The sequence below is a fragment of the Sphaeramia orbicularis genome, unplaced genomic scaffold (assembly GCF_902148855.1).
Source record: "Sphaeramia orbicularis unplaced genomic scaffold, fSphaOr1.1, whole genome shotgun sequence".
Classification (NCBI taxonomy): Eukaryota; Metazoa; Chordata; class Actinopteri; order Kurtiformes; family Apogonidae; genus Sphaeramia; species Sphaeramia orbicularis.
Window position 1 is genome coordinate 154,749 of NW_021941571.1, and position 25,112 is coordinate 179,860.

Genomic DNA, 25,112 nt, shown 5'->3' on the forward strand with positions numbered 1-25,112 from the left:
ACGTATGGAGTCACATTTAGTCCAAATGGGATTAACTGGACATTTATTCAATACTAAATACATCTGTGTCATTTTGTCCAGTCAGATTCATCCTTAGATGTTTCTATATTTCTTCTTCCTTCAGGGGTTTTTCCTGATGCAGAAGGAGTGAGGACAGATTCATGGGATGGACAGCATTTAGGACTTCCTGTCGGCCATCTTGGTTATAAATTTAAAAAAAAAATGCATTTCCATGTCTGTCCACTAGGTGTCAGTGTCAGGAGAACAGAGGAACCCTGGACTGAACCCTGGACTGAAGGGGTTAAATTAAAGTCAGGACAGGTGGGTGGAGCTGCTGATGGTTTTTCTGTTGGTCCTCATCTGGAGCTGAAGAACACTTTGCAGGTGTTGTCGTAGATGGCCTTGGACAGCTCCAGAGGGTCTTCACCCCTCGCCGCCGCCATCACCTCCAACACCTGTCTGAAAGACGGGAAAAAAAAACAAAAAAAAACCACACAAGACACACGACGTCAAACATCATCACAAACATTGTGAATGAAAGTGTTGAGTTTGTTTGTTTTGAATTTAAAACCAAAAACAGCAAAGAAAAACAAAAACATCACATATTACCCCAACTTTATCTACGGAAGCATATCGCATTCACACGAAAAAATTTAATTCAGCTCTGTTTTTCTGAATTAATGAGATAATTACCTAAAAAACAGAAAAAAAAAACCAGAGCTGAATTTTTTATTTTTTTCAGAAAACAGTATCTCGTTAATTCGGAAAAACAAAGCTAATTTAAAAAAAAATTTATTTTGTACTGTTTTCTGAAAAAATAAAAGTTCAGCTCTGTTTTTATGAGATAATTATCTTGTTAATTCAGAAAAACAGAGCCCAATTTTTTTTAAACTTAGTTTTTCTTGTAATTATGACATAATTATTTCGTTAATTCGGAAAAACAGAGCCAAATTTTATTTATTTGTGTGAATGCAATACACTTCCTTATTTATCTATTGGACACAAAATACTTATAAATATGACACATTCCAAAACTAAACTCGGTTCACGTCTATATACATGATATACACTGTATATTAGAGTTCATTATTCATAATTATATGTTACACATTATAATACATTGTATATTAATACACTATATATGAATACATTCTACAATGTTATCAAATTTAAAATAATTAAGGATATATTGTATATAATACACATTATAATACATTATTTATAATCGTATAATATAATATTCATACAATATATGATTAATTTATAATCCTATAATATATATTAATTAATTTATAATAATGATAAATATTATATATAATCAAATAATATAATACATTTTCATACTTTTGTTGTATTTCCTTATCCTTTTGGTTTGGATTATTTTTCTGTATGAATTCTTTCCATATGACGCTTCACTCTGATTGGCCGACCCTCTCTGGTCATGTGACCTTCACTCACATGATGTGACAGGGTTCGTTCCTGTCCTTCAGACAATGTCCCGCCTCCCACTTCTTCTTTGTGGGAAATGTAGTTTTGACGTATTTGGATCCTGCATGAGTGTTCTTCACTCCACACCAGGGGGCGTCTGACACCGATAACAGAGGAGAGAGAGAGGAATGAGATGTTCAAGGACATCCGAAAAAAAACCGACATCAGACAATTAAACACAAGAAAACAACGAACTAAAGGAAACACAACATGATCCTCAAATCCATCTGCGATAATCCTACAGATGTCAAATTATGTGCAATAAATCATCCAATAATCTGTGATAACAATTCAATATTTATTCAATATTTACTCAATATTATATTTTAAAAAATGTATTAAAAAAAGTTAAAAACCAACTGTATGACACATTGGTTCGTGTCCTCTGGACTGAACACCGAGGGTTAATAAATGAAATGGTAAATAAGTGTTGTGACTCAATGTGTCTTCTAGTTTAAAGAGAAGATGTTCAGTGAAGTGAGTTTAAGGTAAAGGAGGTCAAACACATCCCATCAGACGGTTCCACCTCCTGAATCTGAATATATGAGGTTTAGAAACTGTCCAGAGGTTCAGTTTACATCCAACAGTCACACCTTTACACACAGTCTGTCCTAAATAAAACATCCCATAATATCCCATCAGTTTGGATTCATCAGTTCTTATTCTAGTGTAGACAAACCTGTTTCAATCATGAGTCTGTCGGTGGGAATGGACTTCATCACTTCGATGTTGGCTTCGGTTTTCAGGGAACTGAACAGAAAAAAAAGCCAAAAACAGACTTTAACATACGACATTTATTATTATTATTATTATTATTATTATTATTATTTCATTATTTTGTTGATTTTTATTGACTTTCTTTATTATTCAGTTCATGTTTTGCTAATTTTGGTTTTAATTTGACTAATTATTTTGTTTATTTTTATTATTTTGTTGATTTTCTTTATTATTCAGTTGTTTTTTTAGCCTATTTTGGTTTTAATTTGACTAATTATTTTGTTTATTTTCATTATTTTGTTGATTTTCTTTATTATTCAGTTTTTGTTTTTTTTTTTTTAGCTTATTTTGGTTTTAATTTGACTAATTATTTTGTTTATTTTCATTATTTTGTTGATTTTCTTTATTATTCAGTTTTTGTTTTTGTTTTTAGCTTATTTTGGTTTTAATTTGACTAATTATTTTGTTTATTTTCATTATTTTGTTGATTTTCTTTATTATTCAGTTTGTTTTTTGTTCACTTTGGTTTTATTTTGATGAATTATTCTGTTTATTTTTATTATTTTGTTGATTTTCTTTATTGTTCAGTTAATGGTTTTGCTCAGTTTGGTTTTAATTTGACTAATTATTTTATTTATTTTTATTATTTTGTTGATTTTCTTTATTATTCAGTTGTTTTTTTAGCCTATTTTGGTTTTAATTTGACTAATTATTTGTTTATTTTCATTATTTTGTTGATTTTCTTTATTCAGGTTTTTTTTTTTTTTTTTTTTAGCTTATTTTGGTTTTAATTTGACTAACTATTTTGTTTATTTTCATTATTTTGTTGATTTTCTTTATTATTCAGTTTGTTTTTTTGTTCACTTTGGTTTTATTTTGATGAATTATTCTGTTTATTTTTATTATTTTGTTGATTTTCTTTATTGTTCAGTTAATGGTTTTGCTCAGTTTGGTTTTAATTTGACTAATTATTTTGTTTATTTTTATTATTTTGTTGATTTTCTTTATTATTCAGTTGTTTTTTTAGCCTATTTTGGTTTTAATTTGACTAATTATTTTGTTTATTTTCATTATTTTGTTGATTTTCTTTATTATTCAGGGTTTTTTTTTTTTAGCTTATTTTGGTTTTAATTTGACTAATTATTGTGTTTATTTTTATTATTTTGTTGATTTTCTTTATTATTCAGTTGTTTTTTTTTAGCCTATTTTGGTTTTAATTTGACTAATTATTTTGTTTATTTTCATTATTTTGTTGATTTTCTTTATTATTCAGTTTTTGTTTTTGTTTTTAGCTTATTTTGGTTTTAATTTGACTAATTATTTTGTTTATTTTCATTATTTTGTTGATTTTCTTTATTATTCAGTTTGTTTTTTGTTCACTTTGGTTTTATTTTGAGGAATTATTCTGTTTATTTTTATTATTTTGTTGATTTTCTTTATTGTTCAGTTAATGGTTTTGCTCAGTTTGGTTTTAATTTGACTAATTATTTTATTTATTTTTATTATTTTGTTGATTTTCTTTATTATTCAGTTGTTTTTTTAGCCTATTTTGGTTTTAATTTGACTAATTATTTTGTTTATTTTCATTATTTTGTTGATTTTCTTTATTCAGGTTTTTTTTTTTTTTTTTTTTTAGCTTATTTTGGTTTTAATTTGACTAACTATTTTGTTTATTTTCATTATTTTGTTGATTTTCTTTATTATTCAGTTTGTTTTTTTGTTCACTTTGGTTTTATTTTGATGAATTATTCTGTTTATTTTTATTATTTTGTTGATTTTCTTTATTGTTCAGTTAATGGTTTTGCTCAGTTTGGTTTTAATTTGACTAATTATTTTGTTTATTTTTATTATTTTGTTGATTTTCTTTATTATTCAGTTGTTTTTTTAGCCTATTTTGGTTTTAATTTGACTAATTATTTTGTTTATTTTCATTATTTTGTTGATTTTCTTTATTATTCAGGGTTTTTTTTTTTAGCTTATTTTGGTTTTAATTTGACTAATTATTGTGTTTATTTTTATTATTTTGTTGATTTTCTTTATTATTCAGTTGTTTTTTTTTTAGCCTATTTTGGTTTTAATTTGACTAATTATTTTGTTTATTTTCATTATTTTGTTGATTTTCTTTATTATTCAGGTTTTTTTTTTTTTTTTTTTTAGCTTATTTTGGTTTTAATTTGACTAATTATTTTGTTTATTTTCATTATTTTGTTGATTTTCTTTATTATTCAGGTTTTTTTTTTTTTTTAGCTTATTTTGGTTTTAATTTGACTAATTATTTTGTTTATTTTCATTATTTTGTTGATTTTCTTTATTATTCAGTTTGTTTTTTGTTCACTTTGGTTTTATTTTGATGAATTATTCTGTTTATTTTTATTATTTTGTTGATTTTCTTTATTGTTCAGTTAATGGTTTTGCTCAGTTTGGTTTTAATTTGACTAATTATTTTGTTTATTTTTATTATTTTGTTGATTTTCTTTATTATTCAGTTGTTTTTTTTAGCCTATTTTGGTTTTAATTTGACTAATTATTTTGTTTTTTTTCATTATTTTGTTGATTTTCTTTATTATTCAGGTTTTTTTTTTTTTTTAGCTTATTTTGGTTTTAATTTGACTAATTATTTTGTTTATTTTCATTATTTTGTTGATTTTCTTTATTATTCAGTTTGTTTTTTTGTTCACTTTGGTTTTATTTTGATGAATTATTCTGTTTATTTTTATTATTTTGTTGATTTTCTTTATTGTTCAGTTAATGGTTTTGCTCAGTTTGGTTTTAATTTGACTAATTATTTTGTTTATTTTTATTATTTTGTTGATTTTCTTTATTATTCAGTTGTTTTTTTAGCCTATTTTGGTTTAATTTGACTAATTATTTTGTTTATTTTCATTATTTTGTTGATTTTCTTTATTATTCAGGGTTTTTTTTTTTTAGCTTATTTTGGTTTTAATTTGACTAATTATTTTGTTTATTTTTATTATTTTGTTGATTTTCTTTATTATTCAGGGTTTTTTTTTTTTTTTTTTTTAGCTTATTTTGGTTTTAATTTGACTAATTATTTTGTTTATTTTCATTATTTTGTTGATTTTCTTTATTATTCAGTTGTTTTTTTTAGCCTATTTTGGTTTTAATTTGACTAATTATTTTGTTTATTTTCATTATTTTGTTGATTTTCTTTATTATTCAGGGTTTTTTTTTTTTTTTTTTAGCTTATTTTGGTTTTAATTTGACTAATTATTTTGTTTATTTTTATTATTTTGTTGATTTTCTTTATTATTCAGTTGTTTTTTTAGCCTATTTTGGTTTTAATTTGACTAATTATTTTGTTTATTTTCATTATTTTGTTGATTTTCTTTATTATTCAGGTTTTTTTTTTTTTTTTTTTTTAGCTTATTTTGGTTTTAATTTGACTAATTATTTTGTTTATTTTCATTATTTTGTTGATTTTCTTTATTATTCAGTTTGTTTTTTTTGTTCACTTTGGTTTTATTTTGATGAATTATTCTGTTTATTTTTATTATTTTGTTGATTTTCTTTATTGTTCAGTTAATGGTTTTGCTCAGTTTGGTTTTAATTTGACTAATTATTTTGTTTATTTTTATTATTTTGTTGATTTTCTTTATTATTCAGTTGTTTTTTTAGCCTATTTTGGTTTTAATTTGACTAATTATTTTGTTTATTTTCATTATTTTGTTGATTTTCTTTATTATTCAGGGTTTTTTTTTTTTTAGCTTATTTTGGTTTTAATTTGACTAATTATTTTGTTTATTTTTATTATTTTGTTGATTTTCTTTATTATTCAGGGTTTTTTTTTTTTTTTTTTTTAGCTTATTTTGGTTTTAATTTGACTAATTATTTTGTTTATTTTTATTATTTTGTTGATTTTCTTTATTATTCAGTTGTTTTTTTAGCCTATTTTGGTTTTAATTTGACTAATTATTTTGTTTATTTTCATTATTTTGTTGATTTTCTTTATTATTCAGTTGTTTTTTTTAGCCTATTTTGGTTTTAATTGACTAATTATTTTGTTTATTTTCATTATTTTGTTGATTTTCTTTATTATTCAGGGTTTTTTTTTTTTTTTTTTTTAGCTTATTTTGGTTTTAATTTGACTAATTATTTTGTTTATTTTTATTATTTTGTTGATTTTCTTTATTATTCAGTTGTTTTTTTTTAGCCTATTTTGGTTTTAATTTGACTAATTATTTTGTTTATTTTCATTATTTTGTTGATTTTCTTTATTATTCAGGTTTTTTTTTTTTTTTTTTTTAGCTTATTTTGGTTTTAATTTGACTAATTATTTTGTTTATTTTCATTATTTTGTTGATTTTCTTTATTATTCAGTTTGTTTTTTGTTCACTTTGGTTTTATTTTGATGAATTATTCTGTTTATTTTTATTATTTTGTTGATTTTCTTTATTGTTCAGTTAATGGTTTTGCTCAGTTTGGTTTTAATTTGACTAATTATTTTGTTTATTTTTATTATTTTGTTGATTTTCTTTATTATTCAGTTGTTTTTTTAGCCTATTTTGGTTTTAATTTGACTAATTATTTTGTTTATTTTCATTATTTTGTTGATTTTCTTTATTATTCAGGGTTTTTTTTTAGCTTATTTTGGTTTTAATTTGACTAATTATTTTGTTGATTTTCATTATTTTGTTGATTTTCTTTATTATTCAGTTTGTTTTTTGTTCACTTTGGTTTTATTTTGATGAATTATTCTGTTTATTTTTATTATTTTGTTGATTTTCTTTATTGTTCAGTTAATGGTTTTGCTCAGTTTGGTTTTAATTTGACTAATTATTTTGTTTATTTGTATTATTTTTGTTGATTTTCTTTATCATTCAGTTTGGTTTTGTTTTTGCTCACTTTGGTTTTAATTTGATTGAGTATTTTGTTGATTTTCTTGTTGTGTTAATTTTTACTGATTCCTTTCATTATTTTGTTTATTTTTGTCTATATATTGTATCGTCAATCTGAAACACATCTTGAACATGACCTGATATTTCCAAACATCTTCAACACTTTTCACAGTTTTCAGACGTTTTCCAGAACTAACGACTAAAGGACGCATCGAGAATAAAGTCGACAACGAAGGCTTGATGTAATTATTACATGAACTGAAAACTGAAACAGGAGTGAAAACTGTGTCGGTAATGGAAGTCAAACCCCAGGCTGACGTGGGCTGAACGCTGACTCACCATCCGTTGATTCCGATGTAAAGGTCCAGGTCGATGAGGGCGGCGGCGTCCTCCGCTTTCCCATCAAACGAGTGAACCTCGAAGGAAACACAGGAGGAAGATGAGGGTCTGGGGTGGGACACGATGAGTTCAAGGACGTCGGGACAGAGTCAGACTCCACTGAACCACCCACAGGAACATTAGATTTACGATATTTTCCCATCTTTGTCTTGTCTTATCCTGAAGTCTCTCCAAATGAAACAAATGAACAAAACAAGGAAAGAAACCAGTAAAAAGGAACCAAAAAACAAGGAAATAAACAAAAGAATCCATAAAAATAAAACCAAAATCAGCCAAAAAATGAACAGAATAAAAAAGAAAATCAATAAAAATAAAGAAAATCAGAAAAAATGAACAAAACAAGAAACTAAACAAAATAATTAATAAAATTAGGAACACAATGAGCAAAAATTGAACACAATAAAGAAAATAAATAAATTAAAAAATAACAAGAAAATAAACAAAATAATCCAAAAAATTTAAACCCAAATCAGCCAAAAAGAACAGAACAATAAAGAAAATCAACAAAAATGAACAAAATAATGAAAGAAATCAGTAAAAATGAACAAAATTACAAGAAACGAAATAAAATAATTAATAAAATTAGAAACGCAAGTAAGAAAGACCCAAACAATAAATAAAATCAACAAAAATGACCCAAACACTAAAAGTGTAAGCAGAGGAGTCCATGGATCCCACTGACCACTCCTCCGACACAGCGGTCTCGGTTCCTCTTCATGACGTCTGTGGATAAAAGAGCAGATGAAATATGAGACCGACAGACGCATCACTGATGATGTCACAGCAGGGGCCAGACGGGCACACCCACCATAGAACTCCTGGTGGGCGTTCCTGCAGTGGAGGAACATGGGAAGTTGAGTCTGCTCCGCCAGATCGAACTGTTTCTCAAAGTATCTGAGAGAAAAAGATCAGGTCAGGTCAGGTCAGGTCAGGTCAGGTCAGGTATGGTCAGGTCAGGTCAGGTCAGGTCAGGTCAGGTAAGGTATGGTCAGGTATGGTCAGGTCAGGTCAGGTCAGGTCAGGTATGGTCAGGTCAGGTCAGGTATGGTCAGGTATGGTCAGGTCAGGTCAGGTCAGGTCAGGTCAGGTCAGGTATGGTCAGGTCAGGTCAGGTATGGTCAGGTCAGGTCAGGTCAGGTCAGGTAAGGTCAGGTAAGGTCAGGTCAGGTATGGTCAGGTCAGGTCAGGTATGGTCAGGTATGGTCAGGTCAGGTCAGGTCAGGTCAGGTATGGTCAGGTATGGTCAGGTCAGGTCAGGTATGGTCAGGTATGGTCAGGTATGGTCAGGTCAGGTCAGGTATGGTCAGGTATGGTCAGGTCAGGTCAGGTATGGTCAGGTATGGTCAGGTCAGGTCAGGTATGGTCAGGTATGGTCAGGTCAGGTCAGGTCAGGTCAGGTATGGTCAGGTATGGTCAGGTATGGTCAGGTCAGGTCAGGTATGGTCAGGTATGGTCAGGTCAGGTCAGGTATGGTCAGGTATGGTCAGGTCAGGTCAGGTCAGGTATGGTCAGGTCAGGTCAGGTATGGTCAGGTCAGGTCAGGTCAGGTCAGGTAAGGTCAGGTCAGGTCAGGTAAGGTCAGGTCAGGTATGGTCAGGTCAGGTCAGGTATGGTCAGGTATGGTCAGGTCAGGTCAGGTCAGGTCAGGTATGGTCAGGTCAGGTCAGGTCAGGTATGGTCAGGTATGGTCAGGTATGGTCAGGTATGGTCAGGTCAGGTCAGGTCAGGTCAGGTATGGTCAGGTATGGTCAGGTCAGGTCAGGTCAGGTCAGGTATGGTCAGGTATGGTCAGGTCAGGTCAGGTCAGGTCAGGTATGGTCAGGTATGGTCAGGTCAGGTAAGGTCAGGTCAGGTCAGGTCAGGTCAGGTCAGGTCAGGTCAGGTAAGGTATGGTCAGGTATGGTCAGGTATGGTCAGGTCAGGTCAGGTCAGGTAAGGTCAGGTAAGGTCAGGTCAGGTCAGGTATGGTCAGGTCAGGTCAGGTCAGGTAAGGTCAGGTAAGGTCAGGTCAGGTCAGGTATGGTCAGGTCAGGTCAGGTCAGGTCAGGTCAGGTATGGTCAGGTCAGGTCAGGTCAGGTAAGGTCAGGTCAGGTCAGGTCAGGTCAGGTCAGGTCAGGTATGGTCAGGTCAGGTCAGGTCAGGTCAGGTCAGGTAAGGTCAGGTAAGGTCAGGTATGGTCAGGTCAGGTCAGGTAAGGTCAGGTAAGGTCAGGTCAGGTCAGGTCAGGTCAGGTCAGGTAAGGTCAGGTATGGTCAGGTCAGGTCAGGTCAGGTCAGGTCAGGTCAGGTCAGGTATGGTCAGGTCAGGTCAGGTCAGGTAAGGTCAGGTAAGGTCAGGTCAGGTCAGGTATGGTCAGGTATGGTCAGGTCAGGTCAGGTCAGGTCAGGTAAGGTCAGGTCAGGTCAGGTATGGTCAGGTCAGGTCAGGTCAGGTAAGGTCAGGTATGGTCAGGTCAGGTCAGGTCAGGTATGGTCAGGTCAGGTCAGGTCAGGTCAGGTAAGGTCAGGTCAGGTCAGGTCAGGTAAGGTCAGGTCAGGTCAGGTATGGTCAGGTCAGGTCAGGTCAGGTCAGGTAAGGTCAGGTATGGTCAGGTCAGGTCAGGTCAGGTATGGTCAGGTCAGGTCAGGTCAGGTCAGGTCAGGTCAGGTCAGGTCAGGTAAGGTCAGGTCAGGTCAGGTCAGGTATGGTCAGGTCAGGTCAGGTCAGGTAAGGTAAGGTCAGGTAAGGTCAGGTCAGGTCAGGTATGGTCAGGTCAGGTCAGGTCAGGTCAGGTATGGTCAGGTCAGGTCAGGTATGGTCAGGTCAGGTAAGGTCAGGTAAGGTCAGGTCAGGTCAGGTCAGGTCAGGTCAGGTCAGGTAAGGTCAGGTAAGGTCAGGTATGGTCAGGTCAGGTCAGGTATGGTCAGGTCAGGTCAGGTCAGGTATGGTCAGGTCAGGTCAGGTCAGGTCAGGTCAGGTCAGGTAAGGTCAGGTCAGGTCAGGTCAGGTAAGGTCAGGTAAGGTCAGGTAAGGTCAGGTCAGGTCAGGTCAGGTAAGGTCAGGTATGGTCAGGTCAGGTCAGGTCAGGTAAGGTCAGGTCAGGTCAGGTATGGTCAGGTATGGTCAGGTCAGGTCAGGTCAGGTCAGGTCAGGTCAGGTCAGGTCAGGTAAGGTCAGGTATGGTCAGGTCAGGTCAGGTATGGTCAGGTCAGGTCAGGTAAGGTCAGGTATGGTCAGGTCAGGTCAGGTATGGTCAGGTCAGGTCAGGTAAGGTCAGGTAAGGTCAGGTCAGGTCAGGTCAGGTCAGGTAAGGTCAGGTAAGGTCAGGTATGGTCAGGTCAGGTCAGGTATGGTCAGGTCAGGTCAGGTCAGGTCAGGTATGGTCAGGTCAGGTCAGGTCAGGTCAGGTCAGGTAAGGTCAGGTAAGGTCAGGTAAGGTCAGGTCAGGTCAGGTCAGGTCAGGTCAGGTCAGGTATGGTCAGGTCAGGTCAGGTCAGGTCAGGTCAGGTCAGATTCATGTCCTTGCTGCTTCTGTCCTTTAGTTTCATCTTTATTTAATTGGATTTTTGTCTGAATATAAACAGAAGGTGAAAATGTCGCAGGTTTAGTGTTTTTGTTTTTCTTACTTGAGTTGAGTTTCTTTTGGACAAAACTCCAACCGATCGAAATCTGAGACAGAGAAAAACCACCTGTAAGTAGAGTCAGACCACACCCTCAGGCCACACCCCTACAGTCGGACCACACCCCCTACAGTCAGACCACTCCCCCTCCAGTGGGACCACTCCCCCAGTCCACTCACCCAGTCCACACTCTCCTATGGCCACCACCTTCCCTCCTCCTCCTGTCACCACCTCCTTCAGTTCACTCAGATACTCTGTGTCTCCGCCCCTTTGGAAGTCACAGCAGCGAGTGGGATGGACGCCCACGGTGCAGAAGAACGGACCTGGAACACAACCCACACAACCACTGGAGACCTGGACCCACACAACCACTGGAGACCTGGACCCACACAACCACTGGAGACCTGGACCCACCACTGGACACCCGTCCAGTCCAGTCCACCCAGCAGACCACTAGAGTACACATATGTGTGTACTCTATACTCTATGTATGTATGTATGTGTAGATAGATAGATAGATAGATAGATAGATAGATAGAGATAGATAGATATGTATATCTACACACACATACACATACATATATACGTATACACATAAATACATATCTACAACTACACATATATGTACATGTATGTGTGTGTACTGAACTGTTCCATCCCTTATATTCACATACACATATACACCATCTGCAGCAACAACTGCTGCTACTACTGTTCCTCCTCCTCTTCCTCTCTCTCTCTCTCTCTCCTCCTCCTCTTCCTCCTCCTTTTACTCCTCCTCCTCCTCTTCTTCCTCCTCTTCCTCTTTCTCCTCCTCCTCTTCCTCCTCCTCCTCCTCCTCCTCCTTTTACTCCTCCTCTTTCTCCTCTTCCTCCTTCTCCTCCTCCTTTTACTCCTCTCCTCTTCTTCTTTCTCTTCCTCCTCCTCTTCCTCCTCCTCCTCTCCTCCTCTTCCTCGGCCTCCTCTTCCTTTTACTCCTCCTCCTCCTCCTTTCACTCCTTCTCCTCTTCCTTTTACTCCTCCTCCTCTCCTCCTCCTCCTCTTCCTCCGCCTCCTCTTCCTTTTACTCCTCCTCCTCCTCCTTTTACTCCTCTTCCTTTTACTCCTCCTCCTCTTCTCCTCCTCCTCCTCCTCCTCCTCCTCTTACCTCTGTTCTGGCTCAGCTTCAGGGCCTCTTTACTCTCCTCCAGATTTCCTCCTGTGATAATAAACTGTAACAAAAAAACATAAACAAGAATTCAAACTCTGCCTTTAATGTTTAATAAATGAATGAACATTGGATTTTTATTTTTACTGTATTTTATTTAAACACATAAAATTACCCATGACCCAGATGGACTAAACTGTCCAAACTGATGCATGAGCTTTAAGGTTCAGACAGGTTGTGTGAATATTCTGTGGTAGTTGATTCTGTTTTCGCTTTAACCCTCCAGTATCATACAGTCCCTTCCTAACGCTGGAGGAAAAGGTTTTTCATACAGTCTGTTTGGAACTTTTTTACAATTTTTTTCTATTTCATCAACTTGAGCCATAAACAAAAACACAAAATACTCAATAACTGACATATTTTAACCCTTTAAATGACATGTTTGTAATGGAAACAAACCATATTTTAATACAAACAACAAAACACTTTTTTTTTTTTTTTAATTTTACTACATATAAATTCTATTATTTATTTGTTTCTTAGTTCCACATCTGTCAGTGATTAACTCCACACTGGTTCATATCATTATTATTTTTGGTTCAAATGTTAAATGTGTCAGTGTGTATTTTTTGATAGAAGGATGTTAGTGTAGGAATTTAACACTGTTTATGATGGGATGGATTTAGTGGATGAGTCAGAATTTAAACAATCAGACCACAAATGAACAACTGTTGAATTCAGACCAAAACAAACTGTAAAATAATCTGACCTTTAAAACAGGAAGTGGAAAGTGTGTTTAATATGTTCACCCACAAGGTTAATATGAACAAGTCATTTTTCCTGGTTAAATACAGGTTAAAATAATAATAACAATACTACTACTAATAATAATTATAATATGACCTTTTAGAACATGAGGTGCAAAGTGTGCATAATATGCTCACCCAGATACTGGAGGATTAACACTTTCAGTGCCATGGGCCGATTAAATCGGCTTTGGGAGAACACGCCACATTTGTGTACAAACAAACCATCCACCCCCATTTCTTTCTCACATTTCGATGACGTTCTTTCTGTGTCCCCCTTTTGAGACCAAGCAGACGGGAATTTGAGGTCACGCGAGTCCGAATAATATTTTTATATCTTTTTAATGTTTCTTATTCTCCGGTGTTTCATCAGAGGGAGCCCTCCATGCCGGGGGGCGGCTGTGGACTCTGGGGGCTGTGGCGCCTTCTCTCACTGGGGTCCGCTCCTTTCTGGTGGGTGGGGGTCCCAGTTGGCCCTTTCCCACTAGTTGGGATGCGGGGCTGTGTTGCTGGTGCCTGGTCGCCGGGGTCGGCGGCTGCATCCTGGTGCGGATGGCTCCCTGAGACAGCGCCTCCTAAACTGATGTTTTACTTTTACTTGTACATTTTTGTTCTGGTCTACCGTGCTCAGTCAGTCTTCTTAAGTATGTGTGAGGCTTGTGGGTTTGCATGTATATGTGTGTGTGTGTGTGTGTGTGTGTGTGTGTGTGTGTGTGTGGTGTGTGTGTGTGTGCGGGTGGGTGTGGGTGGGGGCGGTACTGATTTTATAAACTGATATGTAAAGCACTTTGTGCTACAGTTTTTAATGTATGAAAAGTGGCTATATAAATAAAGATGATGATGATGATGATTATTATTTATTATTATTATTATTATTATAAATTATGCAAATTACGATCAATAATGAATCGGCTGCGTCCGGTGCGTTTTGAATCTAATCAGCAATCGGTCGGATGTTTACCGAGCGGTTTCCTGCAGGATTCTTCAAATATTATAAAAACGACGCGAAATACTGAAAACGGCCAAATTCTGTGGCACTTTTAAGGCTTATTAGCCCCTTAACTGTCTGGCACTTAAAGAGTTAAAGTTGATTTGTACCATTTTTAAACTGATCTGATCTTTGAGTTTTTGTCATTTTTGATCGGATGAATAATAATCGCTGTGAAACCCACACAGATCATAAACCTGTTCATTCATATTTCTGCATCAGTTCAGTACAGATTACTTTACCTTTTCCACTCCCACTTTGACGGCATCGGTCGATGATCTGATCGAAATCGTCTGTCGGAGAAAAAGCACAGCGGGTTTCAGTCCAACATGTGTGAAGAGTCACCGTGACCGCGGACGCTCACCCACCGTCATGTTTCTGCTTTCCTCTGTAACAGCCTCTGAACATGGGGTCCGTCAGGTTCACACCGATATCTGCACACGCACAAATTCAACACAACGCAGAATGAGTCACACAAACACATTCAATGCATTCAACAGTATGAGACTTTAGGACTGAGGTCACAACAAAACATCAGCACAAGACCAGATTTATTTTATGATGAACAGTTTCACTCAGAGCAAAGCAGGTTTTTAACTCTTTACGTTAAGATAAATCATCTTTTCAGACAAGTTCAATAAGGCTGTGTATCGGCAAGAATCTGGTGATACGATACAAATCACAATACTAGGATCACAATACGGTATATCATGATATATTCATGATACTGTTAAAAGGTAGGGGTATAAGAAAAATATTGGTTCTGCAATATATCGCAATATTTCATTTCACAATACGTATCGATATTAAAAAGTATAGTATCGATATTTATTTTTCGGTATTTATTCAAATGCAGATATTGTGGAGGTTCATTTTAGGTTTTTTTTTGTTTAAATTTTATTTATTATTATTTATCACTCTTTTATTCAATAATGTTCGTTCCTTTGTTTGGATTGAACCTCAAATCCTGTTCTGATGTTAGTCTGAACTGATAGAATCTGAACATTTGAACAGGATCTGAAAATGTAATGTCTGTAAAACAGAATTTCAGTTTGAACACAGGAACTGATCTGATCAAATAAAAATTTATTTCGGATTTGAGCAGATTTCTGCTGTAATTCAATTCTTCAATGAAATAATCATTACAAAAAACGAAACAAACAAAAAATGGCCTTTTAACAGTATCATGATATATTGTGATATATTGCAGAATCAATACTTTCTAACACCCCTAATGTTAAAGTTATTTGTATTAATTCAACTCTTCATAATTCATTTTTTACTCCTTTAACTTTGTAAATACAGACTAAGTGAGGACCAAATGGAAAAGAAAAACTCGAACTTGTCTAAAGGAATAAATATATCAGCTGAGTATTTTGAGGTGTTTTGTTTCATTTCATCTCAGTCGTTGAAGCTCATTAATGTGTTCAGTCATCTCTGTCTGCTCTGCTGCTTTCTCTGTCTAAATGCAAAAAAAAAAAATCAATGAAATTATGAAAGTTTTCACATTACAAACTATCCTTTCACAAAAATGTGAATAACTTGAAAACCTCAACTATGTTACAAAAAAAAGGTGCAAATATTATGCCTTGACTTATCATTTCAACATTTGCATTTCATGTTTTTAACACTTCTGAACTGATTTATCACCATTTATTCTAACATTATATTATTTACATTACTTGTATTGTACACACACACACATATATACATATATATACATATATATGTATATGTGTTGTGTGTGTGTGTATATATATATATATATATATATATATACACATACATACATACATACATACATATATATATATATATATATTATATATATATATATATATATATATATATATATATATATATATATATATATATAGATGTCCAATTAGTCTCCATACATAGGAAACATAATACGTTCCATACATATACAGTTCTAACATGTATTCCTTTATATTTCTTCTTTATAGTTCTTCAGCTGACACGCATTGAAATGTGTTCCTGACAAAATGGCAGTCATATAGAGCATATTATATAAATAAAAATGGTTTATGTCAAGAACGTTTATTTTTCCTATGTATGGAGACTTATGGGACACCCTGTATATATATATATATATATATATATATATATATATATATATATATATATTTTATTCTGTTTACTTCTTCGTTCCACTGTTGGTTGTTTGTGGGATGTTCATCGTGATGAGTCAGTGTGTTTTTCTTGTACTGCTGCTGTAGTAACGAAACAATTTCCTGCAAAGGATCAATAAAGTATCTATCTATCTATCTATCTATCTATCTATCTATCTATCTATCTATCTATCTATCTATCTATCTATCTATCCTCTGTCGTATGGATTTTTTTTGTTTGTTTGTTTGTTTGTTTTAAGAAGGACACATCAGAGGAAGTAGTGACAGGATCCAGATGGAGATGGTTGGACATGGACAGAGGACGGACAGTGCACACACTGGCAGAAGGTCCATGAAGAGGCAAAGAGCAGATTTACTGGTGTGGTAAAGGAGGACATGAAGGCAGAGGAAGAAGGAGACCCAGTCAGATAAAGACAGATGATCTGAAGTGGACCAAAAGCGCATGTCCACTCCTGTCTGCTCTGTTGTCATTTTAGCCTGTTAGCTTCGATGCTAATTGAACACTTTGCCTGGTCTGTTTACACGCAGGGACACTCAGCGTCTTTAACTGACTTTTAATGTTGCATTTATCCACGAAACACGCGCTTCTTACCGATGAACTTGTGTTGAGCCATAGTTGAAAGAGCAGAGCTTCTAGAAAGAGAAACACATGCCGCTCTCGTCAATCCCATAACGACCAGCTGCCGTAAATCCGACAGTAGACGAGCAGCACGTCACACAAACGACACCTTTACCGAGTTTTCTTCCGGTTATTAAAGACATATAAAAACAGGAACTTTACTAAACTAATCCCTAGTGTTGTCACCACCAGTGTCAATTAATAAAGACGATAAGCCGCATTTATTTTGCGGATATTTACGACATTTACGGTAAAACATCAACGACATCACCAAACTCCCAGAATCACCGCGCAGGGTTCAGTAAGAAGGTGACAGGGGACGCCGAAAATGGCCTCAGCCTATCTCACCCACCAGCAGAAAGTACTGCGACTTTACAAGAAATCACTGAGACACCTGGATCATGGTGTGTGTTCAGGTAAGAAGAGCAGCAGAGGCGCACGGTCTGCGTCAAAAACACGAAAAACTGCAGGAAAAGAGAGACTTTAGCGGTTCGGCTAAGCGAACGGCTAGCAGGTCACTCATTCCTAAAGACTTCCCGCAAAAATTATCTGATTTATTAGTAATGCTACTTCATCATTAGGCATTAGAATAGGTAAACACCCTCACATGCCCGGTGACAGTCAGGTATTTCCAGTTTTTGCAGTTTTCACGTACACAGTGTTCGTGTTGATGTAAACCGGACTGCAGCTAGCGCACAAGCTAACCCATAAATGACACCATAACATTACAACTGTTAGCTTCCTCAGACCCAGCTATGTGTTTTCTGTCCACATTTATGGAAAAGAGTTTCACAACTTAATACAAAAAGAAAAGAAAACTGTCCACCACAGAGGACATTCTATAATTTATTTTTCAATTATCTTTATTAGATTTTATTACATTTTTCACAATAACAAATGGCTCAATACAACACCTGGTCTATAAGAAGAAGAAGAAAGAAAGAAAGAAATCTGCTGGAAGATAAGCATAGTAAGAGAGGAAAAAATAGACTAATCCAAGATAAAGCAACTAGTCCACAGTATGGACTTATTGTGAAGATAAAACAAAGATCAGACAATCCAGCAGTGACAGGTGAGATCAGTAGTGATCTGATTGGAAACAGGCAGCAAAGATTTTCAGTCACTGATGAGGTCTGAAAGCACAGAAGTGACTGAGGAGTTAGTGAAACAGAGGTATGGAGTCCAAATTTACATAAACTGTCTCTTTGAAGAATGAAGTCAACAGGTCAAATAGTCCATAGGAAAGCATTCCAGAAGGATTTTATGCCAAGTTGTTTTAGTGGGAGATTTGTCTTTAAAAAATTTAAAAACTGCATCTGAAAAAACTGTTGCATCATGATGTTTCCAATATAGGCACTTATTTAATAAAGAATAAAAAAACAACAAAAAAAAAAAACCCTGATACTTTGCTGACATTTCCTGGGTCTTAGGAGGTTAGAGCTGTAAATGTCAGACTTTATCACTATCACGATGAATTGATGTTGATGAAATTCTTTATTCAATCATCACATAATCCAATCAGTGTCAGCACTGTATATGTGAGTGTATAGATCTGTGTATGAATATATATTTACATATATGTGTTATTGTATTATGTGTTTATGTAAATCATATTATATTTGTTCATAATAATATAAAGCCAGAAATCAAATTATTTAATAATAATATCAATCATATTATGGTATATAGTAGAGATATGCTTAGACTTTGACGGTTATTATTATTGTTATTAATTAAATAAGGAGAAGGGGTGGGGTTTATAAGTTATACTTCTTCTTAACTCCTTTTGGAATATGTATTATGTGTCTTATGTTTAAGTGTTTTGTTTATTTATTTTCTTCTGTTTTGACATTCATATTCGAAATAAATACATCAATCAATCAAAAACATTACCAACAGGTTAGTGAGTGAAAAGGCCCAGGCAGAAGCAGAACGCTTCTATTAACACCTGTCCTACAGAACACATTCAGTTATCTAGCATTCAGTATAGGAAAAAAAAAAACAACAACAATGCTTACAAAAAACAAACAAGCAAAAACATAAAAGAAAGTGAAACTAAACCAGAAAAATAGAAAACAAAGCCAACCAAATTAATGGTAATTTAATGCAGAGTCGAAAATAAATTATTTACTTATTACTTATTAGATCTTAACAATTGTATCCTTCAAAATTGGCCCTAGGTACCATTTTTTTAAATATCAAAATGAGCTCCACATTCTTAAATCCATGCTGGCGTCCTTCCATAGTTTAACTCCTACAACACATACACATCTGTTTTTAGTCTGTTTTTCTAGCTTTTTGTTCGACAAATTTACAAACATCTCACAAATCCTATTTGGACTCATGTGTTGAGAAGAACCTTTGTACACACACAGGGAGTCACTTTAAGTTGGCTCGATATTATTTGCATTATTTTATATTCAAAGCTGAATGTGTTGATGTACGTACCCCCACCAGCTGCCGTTTACTCTTATTGACTCAAAGTTTACAAGTTTTATTATTCATAAGCTCATAATATAGTGTTTTTTGCAAAGGTACCTTTTTGGGCAGACAAGGACGCCGTAAAGGAGGAGATGTCACTATAAAAACATGTTTATTTATAGAATATTAGCGCTGAAATGATTAATCAATTAGGTGCTTGAAGCGAATGCAAAAATTCACAATTCCATTAATCAACTCCAGCTGATTGAGGGGAAATATTCCATTGCAGTTTTCCTGAATTGAAGCTTCTTTGTGCGTCACAATAAGGGTCCGTGTGAAACACAAGAGTGGAACCAATGTTTAACAGCAGAGGAATGAAGGAAACACAGCTTTGACTCAGCTCTATTATAAAGTAGATCAAACTGCACAATACCATGCAAAAATAATGATTAAAAAGTAAGTGTAAAAATGATTAAATGATGGATAATTAATGAGGTTCAACTTCAGTAACTTATGGGATCAGATCTGTATATTTATGGAGTAAAATGTTGCTGGAGAAACAAAGTGATTTATCATTTTCTAGGAGTTTCCAAGGTTTTCTATTTAGTAATTAGAATTTTCATCCAGGTTTATTCAGTTTCACTCATGCTCTAAAACAGACTAAACATTTTCAGTTCAACTACATTTCAGTTTTTTTCTAAGTCTCCCTTTCCACTTCCTCTGGACATAAAGTGCTGTCTGCTGTCACGTGCAGCTGCAGCTCCACACAGGGTGATTTAATGTCAAAGTGGAAAACTAAATCACACTGGTGGATTTTCTTTAGCAACTGTTTGTTATTTTTTCAGGTCTTCAGTGATGTGAAATTATGTATTTTTTTTTATTTGAAGATGACGCTCTCTTGCCTCACCTTCAGACTCCTAAATCTTCTGAAAACCTAAAAGCGTCTCATAATAAGCCGTTGAGCATCACTCACCTGGACACAGAACATAAATATAATGATGATAATTCCTTGTAAATGTCCTTTCCTTCATTCTCCTCCGTTACAGAGATAAATACCGCTTCTACGCCTGCATGTTACGGGCTCGTTTCGATGAGAACAAGAATGAGAAGGACTTGGTGAAGGCCACGATGCTGCTGAAGGCGGGAGAGGAGGAGTTCTGGTCCAACCAACATCCACAGCCCTACATCTTCCCCGACTCTCCCGGAGGAACCTCCTACGAGAGATATGACTGCTACAAGGTGTGTGTGTGTGTGTGTGTGTGTTGGAAGAACTGAATGAACACCAGGAACAGTTTCACATCAGCCCCTTTTCCACTTCTGTTCTGGAATATTCCACCTATATTCTGTTCCGCTGTCTGTGTAAATGAAATGGTGGATCATTTGGTTCCACCTCTGGAACTCCTCTGGAGGTAGGAACAGAGCCCTGATAAAGGTGGAACCAGGATTCAGGAACACTATGGAAAAGGACACCTCTGGTTCCAACCAAGGGAGGACATTTGATGTATTGAGTGTGCAACCCCTGCGCACGGGGGGGGGTAAAAATGAGTGCATGCTGTGTACAGTAAACAAACATATCAACTAGGGATGCAAATTATCGATGAATTCATTAATCGTTAGTTGGTTGCCCTTATCGATCGATTAACGATTAATTGATAAGCGGTGATTTTCCTGAGAACCTGAATTTCTTTTTCAATACAGTCTATAAGAAGAAAAGTTAAACATTGTTTATACACTTCATGATAAAACCATGTTATATTCTTTAATGACTGATGATTTATTCAACCATTGGTTGTCAGTGTTTCCTGTGGAATTCATCTGTTGATGTGGCGGTGTGGAATTGGAGGGGGGGGGGGTGGCAGTTCGGCTGGGGGATGCGTGCGTGTTGGTTGGTTGGTAACTGCGTGCGTGCGTGCGTGCGTCACTTTCCGTCCAACTTCTAACTATGGGGGTACGGTGCAGTCCGTGCCCCCGCAGAAGTGACAGTGAAACTTTTCACTGACTGTAGACTGGACCAACCTCCAGGAAAACGCTCCCATACCCACCCCACATTTGTGGATGTATTTATTCGGGGGTGCACCGCTCCCACAACAGACGGTCGGTCTGTGTTTGTCTCCTCCATGTTCATACAGACATTCTAACTCATCAACGCCATGATCCGGTTCCATGAGCGCCTATCCCAGCCGCGGCGCAGCGCGGACACACCGGCAGCCTTCAGACAGGTGTGGACAGGTGGACAAGGCCAATTAACCGACAATTAATAATTTAATTGAGCAAATTCTTATCAACAATTAATCATTAGTCGATTAATTGTCTACATCCCTAATATGAACACCACCAGACAGATGTGGAACTGGAGACACGCCCACATCCACCAGCTGTTGTCACCTGGGGCGTAGGACTGTATCCATGAGAACGTTTGTGGAACAGTGACAGACGGATCTGACAAGGGACCATTTGAGTCTCCGAATGATGTGAGTGACACGTGTAGAAGCAAATATCTCTGTCGGCCATCTTTTACGACTCACTACGACAATCTCACTGGGACAAACGACTCCCTAACGCAAAGATGGCATCGTTGGTAAAGAGCTGCGATTCCCCTCCACTGCTCAGTTTAACCAGATTTAGATCACAACGTTTGTCAGCTGGATGGGCTGTGGAGGAGACCCAAAGCAGGCCTAGAAACTGACTCTCAAAATGACTTCTGATCACTAGAAAGATCCTCCTTGAAGGTAAAGTCTCTGTACTTTTATATAACTGGACTCATACAACAGTGATTTGTCCTAGCAAGGTTGCTGTAGTGAGTTGTAAAAGATGGCTGACAGAGATAAATGCTTCAACGCATGCACGACTGGCATCATCCAGAGTATGGAAGGAAATGTGACTCATCAGATTTTGAATTATAAAAGCTACTGAATTTCCAGCACTGATTGTTTTTGCACTGAAATGAAGTATCTGAATTTTTTGTTTCTGAATTCAACTATGTTCCTAAATTTAGAATAAAAAAAATTCAGATGCAAAAAATTCCGATCACACATCTGCGCTGACCGTCTTCCTGCGTCGGTGTCACTTGACCAACCTAACGTAACTCGATTTGCTGGCTTTTGGTTCAACTTGAGATAGAATCGATTGCTTATCCTTGGTGTCCTGGATGTGGGGTCTGAATATTTTGCATCTGAATTTTTTTTTTATTCTAAATTTATTAACATAGTTGAATTCAGAGACAAAAAATTCAGATCCTTAATTTCAGTGCAAAAAAAATCAGCGCTAGAAATTCAATAGCTTTTATAATTCAAAATCTGATGAGACACATTTCCTTCCATACCGGACACTCTATTCATCCGTTGACAGGGCCGACTCCAGAGAAGTTAGCAGCACCGCTATACTCACACCGACACAAAAGTTCTACGTCCCACTGTGGCTCCGCCCCTTTGGCTGGTGAAGGCAGGTCGGCTGTGTAAAAGTCCAGCCTGTCTCAGCTCTGTTCCTCCTTTAATCTGTGGAAATCAGACAATGGTGGAAAAAAGGTGGAACCCCCATGTGACCTTTATTCTGTGTAGAAGTGGCTAATGAGACTGAGTGAAACTGAGAACTGGTCCAGTGTTAAATACCAGGGAACTGCATCAGACTGGACTTATTTATGTAGGTGGAAAACATCAGCCTTCAGACTCAGATTTACTGTCATTCGATCAGCGGTACATGACAGACCAAATATGGTCACCCAGGTCTCAGTGTTTGTAGCACAAGAAAGATAAAAGGACAAAATTGACACTGTCGAGTGGAAACCTCTTAAGTCCCAAACAGTTATTTTTCAGGAAACTGGAAAAAGCGTGTATATTCTAAATAAATGAATGGAGTTCAGACGTGTAGGCACAAGCCGTTTTCAACACTTTTCATTGGTTAAATGTTTCTAAAACCATCAGGCCAACACGAAGACTGACCCATAGAATCATTTTATGGCAAAAAAAAAAAGACTAAAAATGGACTTATGAGGTTTCTGCCAGACAGCAATGAAATATAAACTAAAATAAAGTATAGAAAAGGTAAATAGGGTAGAATAAAAACTAATTGTAAAATGTGCAAAAAAACCAAAACATTTCCTCATATCTAAACTTCATTACTTCAGTTTCTGCTCCTAATTTACAGATTTAATCTAATTACTACATGAAAATATGGAGGATATGTTGTTTTTCAGCTGTATTTGCACAGTAGATATTACTGACAAACTTCTGTTTCTAACTGTTTTTAAACTGTTGTTTAATTAATTGTCCACACTTGGTCCAGGATTGGACTCAAACTGAAGCACTCCCAGGTTGGTGCTGCCCTCTAGTGGAAAGGCCTAGGAGGACCTGGACCAAAGAACATCAGTTTTTTTCTTTTAATGGATTTCGTTTTCCTTTTGGTGTTTCGTTTTTTTCCTCCAATTTGAAGAAATTATTGATTAAAAAAAACCTGTAAATTTCCCTTGTTTATTTCTGTAACGTTTCAGTTAAAGGAAACAAAATCAACTGGTATTCATGATAAATGAGTAAAAAAACACCCTAAACAAATCCTTAGTCTCCTTTATTTGGGTTTAACCTCAGATGTTTGAAACGAGTGTGTTGGTTCTGTTGTGAACGGTCTGGGTGGGTCTGTCCGTGCAGGTACCGGAGTGGGTTCTGGACTGGTGGCACCCTCAGAGAAGGCCATGTACCCGGACTACTTCTCCAAGAGGGAGCAGTGGAAGAAACTGAGGACGCAGAGCTGGGACCGAGAGGTGAGTCCACCGACCAGTTCACCAGTTTAACCAGGAACAGGAGCAAAAGGGTGTATTATGGGATGTTGGGACCCATTTACCGGAGAGCTGACAATGGTTCCACAGACTCGTTGATCTAGTGTCAGAGTAGATCTATTGTAGTAGATCTACTGCAATAGATCTACTAGTGTAGTAGATCTACTGTTGTATTGTTTTAGGTCAGAATTTAAATGTTTTTCATTTTTGCCAGATTCTTTTTAAAATTCTGACTCATCCACTAAAACTTTAAAGTTACAAATATTGGTAATTTTACAGCATTTTTGTTTCTGGAGTAAAACCTCTGTGGTTCTGGTTCTGTAGTTAAACCTCTGTGGTTCTGTAATTAAACCTCTGTGGTTCTGTAATTAAACCTCTGTGGTTCTGGTTCTGTAGTTAAACCTCTGTGGTTCTGTAATTAAACCTCTGTGGTTCTGGTTCTGTAGTTAAACCTCTGTGGTTCTGTAATTAAACCTCTGTGGTTCTGGTTCTGTAATTAAACCTCTGTGGTTCTGTAGTTAAACCTCTGTGGTTCTGGTTCTAATAAACCTCTGTGGTTCTGGTTCTGGTTCCAGGTGGAGCAGCTCCAGGCTGAGACTCCGGCCGACGGCCCCCAGACTGAAGCCCTGCCCCGGCCGGAAGGAGGGTGACCTCCCCCTCTGTGGTGGCAGTACGTCACCCGCCCCCGGGAGCGCCCCACATAAACACTGAAGAGGGGGAGGAGGACACAGACCAGGCCCCGCCTCCCGAGTGGAAACACCACCACCAACCTGTACATGTACCTGAAACACCTTACCTGTATGTGTTTGAATAAACTATAGAGAAAGAACCGTGGAACCTGTTGAATTATCTATCTATAGACATTTACTCTGTCCATCCTGATCTATCACTATTTATTCTAGTAGTATCCTCTACATTTCTTCATTTTTTCAGTGTAAATCCTGTTTTTTCTGTATTTCATTCACTGCTCATGTAGGTCACGGGTGTTAAACTCATTGTAGTCCAGGTTCCACATTCAGCTCAATTCGATCTCAAGCGGGCCAGACCATTAAATAATAGCATAATCTATAAATAATGACAATTCCAGGTTTTCTCTTTGTTTCAGTTCAATAAAAAACATTAAGTTATGAAAATATTTACATTTATAAAC

General features: G+C 35.9%; 2 protein-coding genes across 2 annotated transcripts; one reads left to right on the forward strand and one right to left on the reverse strand.

Annotated features, from left to right (window-relative positions):
* Positions 1–326: 326 nt before the first annotated feature.
* Positions 327–16,891, reverse strand: LOC115416178 (putative deoxyribonuclease TATDN1). Its single transcript, XM_030129900.1, is given in 13 exon segments — positions 327–459; positions 1,459–1,585; positions 2,168–2,238; positions 7,401–7,477; positions 8,143–8,183; positions 8,269–8,354; positions 11,067–11,109; positions 11,240–11,383; positions 12,208–12,271; positions 14,244–14,267; positions 14,269–14,294; positions 14,370–14,435; positions 16,747–16,891. Coding segments are annotated over 13 exon segments (951 nt in total). The 5' UTR covers positions 16,826–16,891; the 3' UTR covers positions 327–356.
* A 176-nt stretch (positions 16,892–17,067) lies between these two features.
* Positions 17,068–24,796, forward strand: LOC115416181 (NADH dehydrogenase [ubiquinone] 1 beta subcomplex subunit 9-like). The gene is given in 6 exon segments (XM_030129902.1): positions 17,068–17,168; positions 17,171–17,189; positions 20,241–20,433; positions 23,835–23,865; positions 23,868–23,947; positions 24,538–24,796. Coding segments are annotated over 6 exon segments (465 nt in total). The 5' UTR covers positions 17,068–17,101; the 3' UTR covers positions 24,613–24,796.
* The last annotated feature ends 316 nt before the right edge of the window (positions 24,797–25,112 follow it).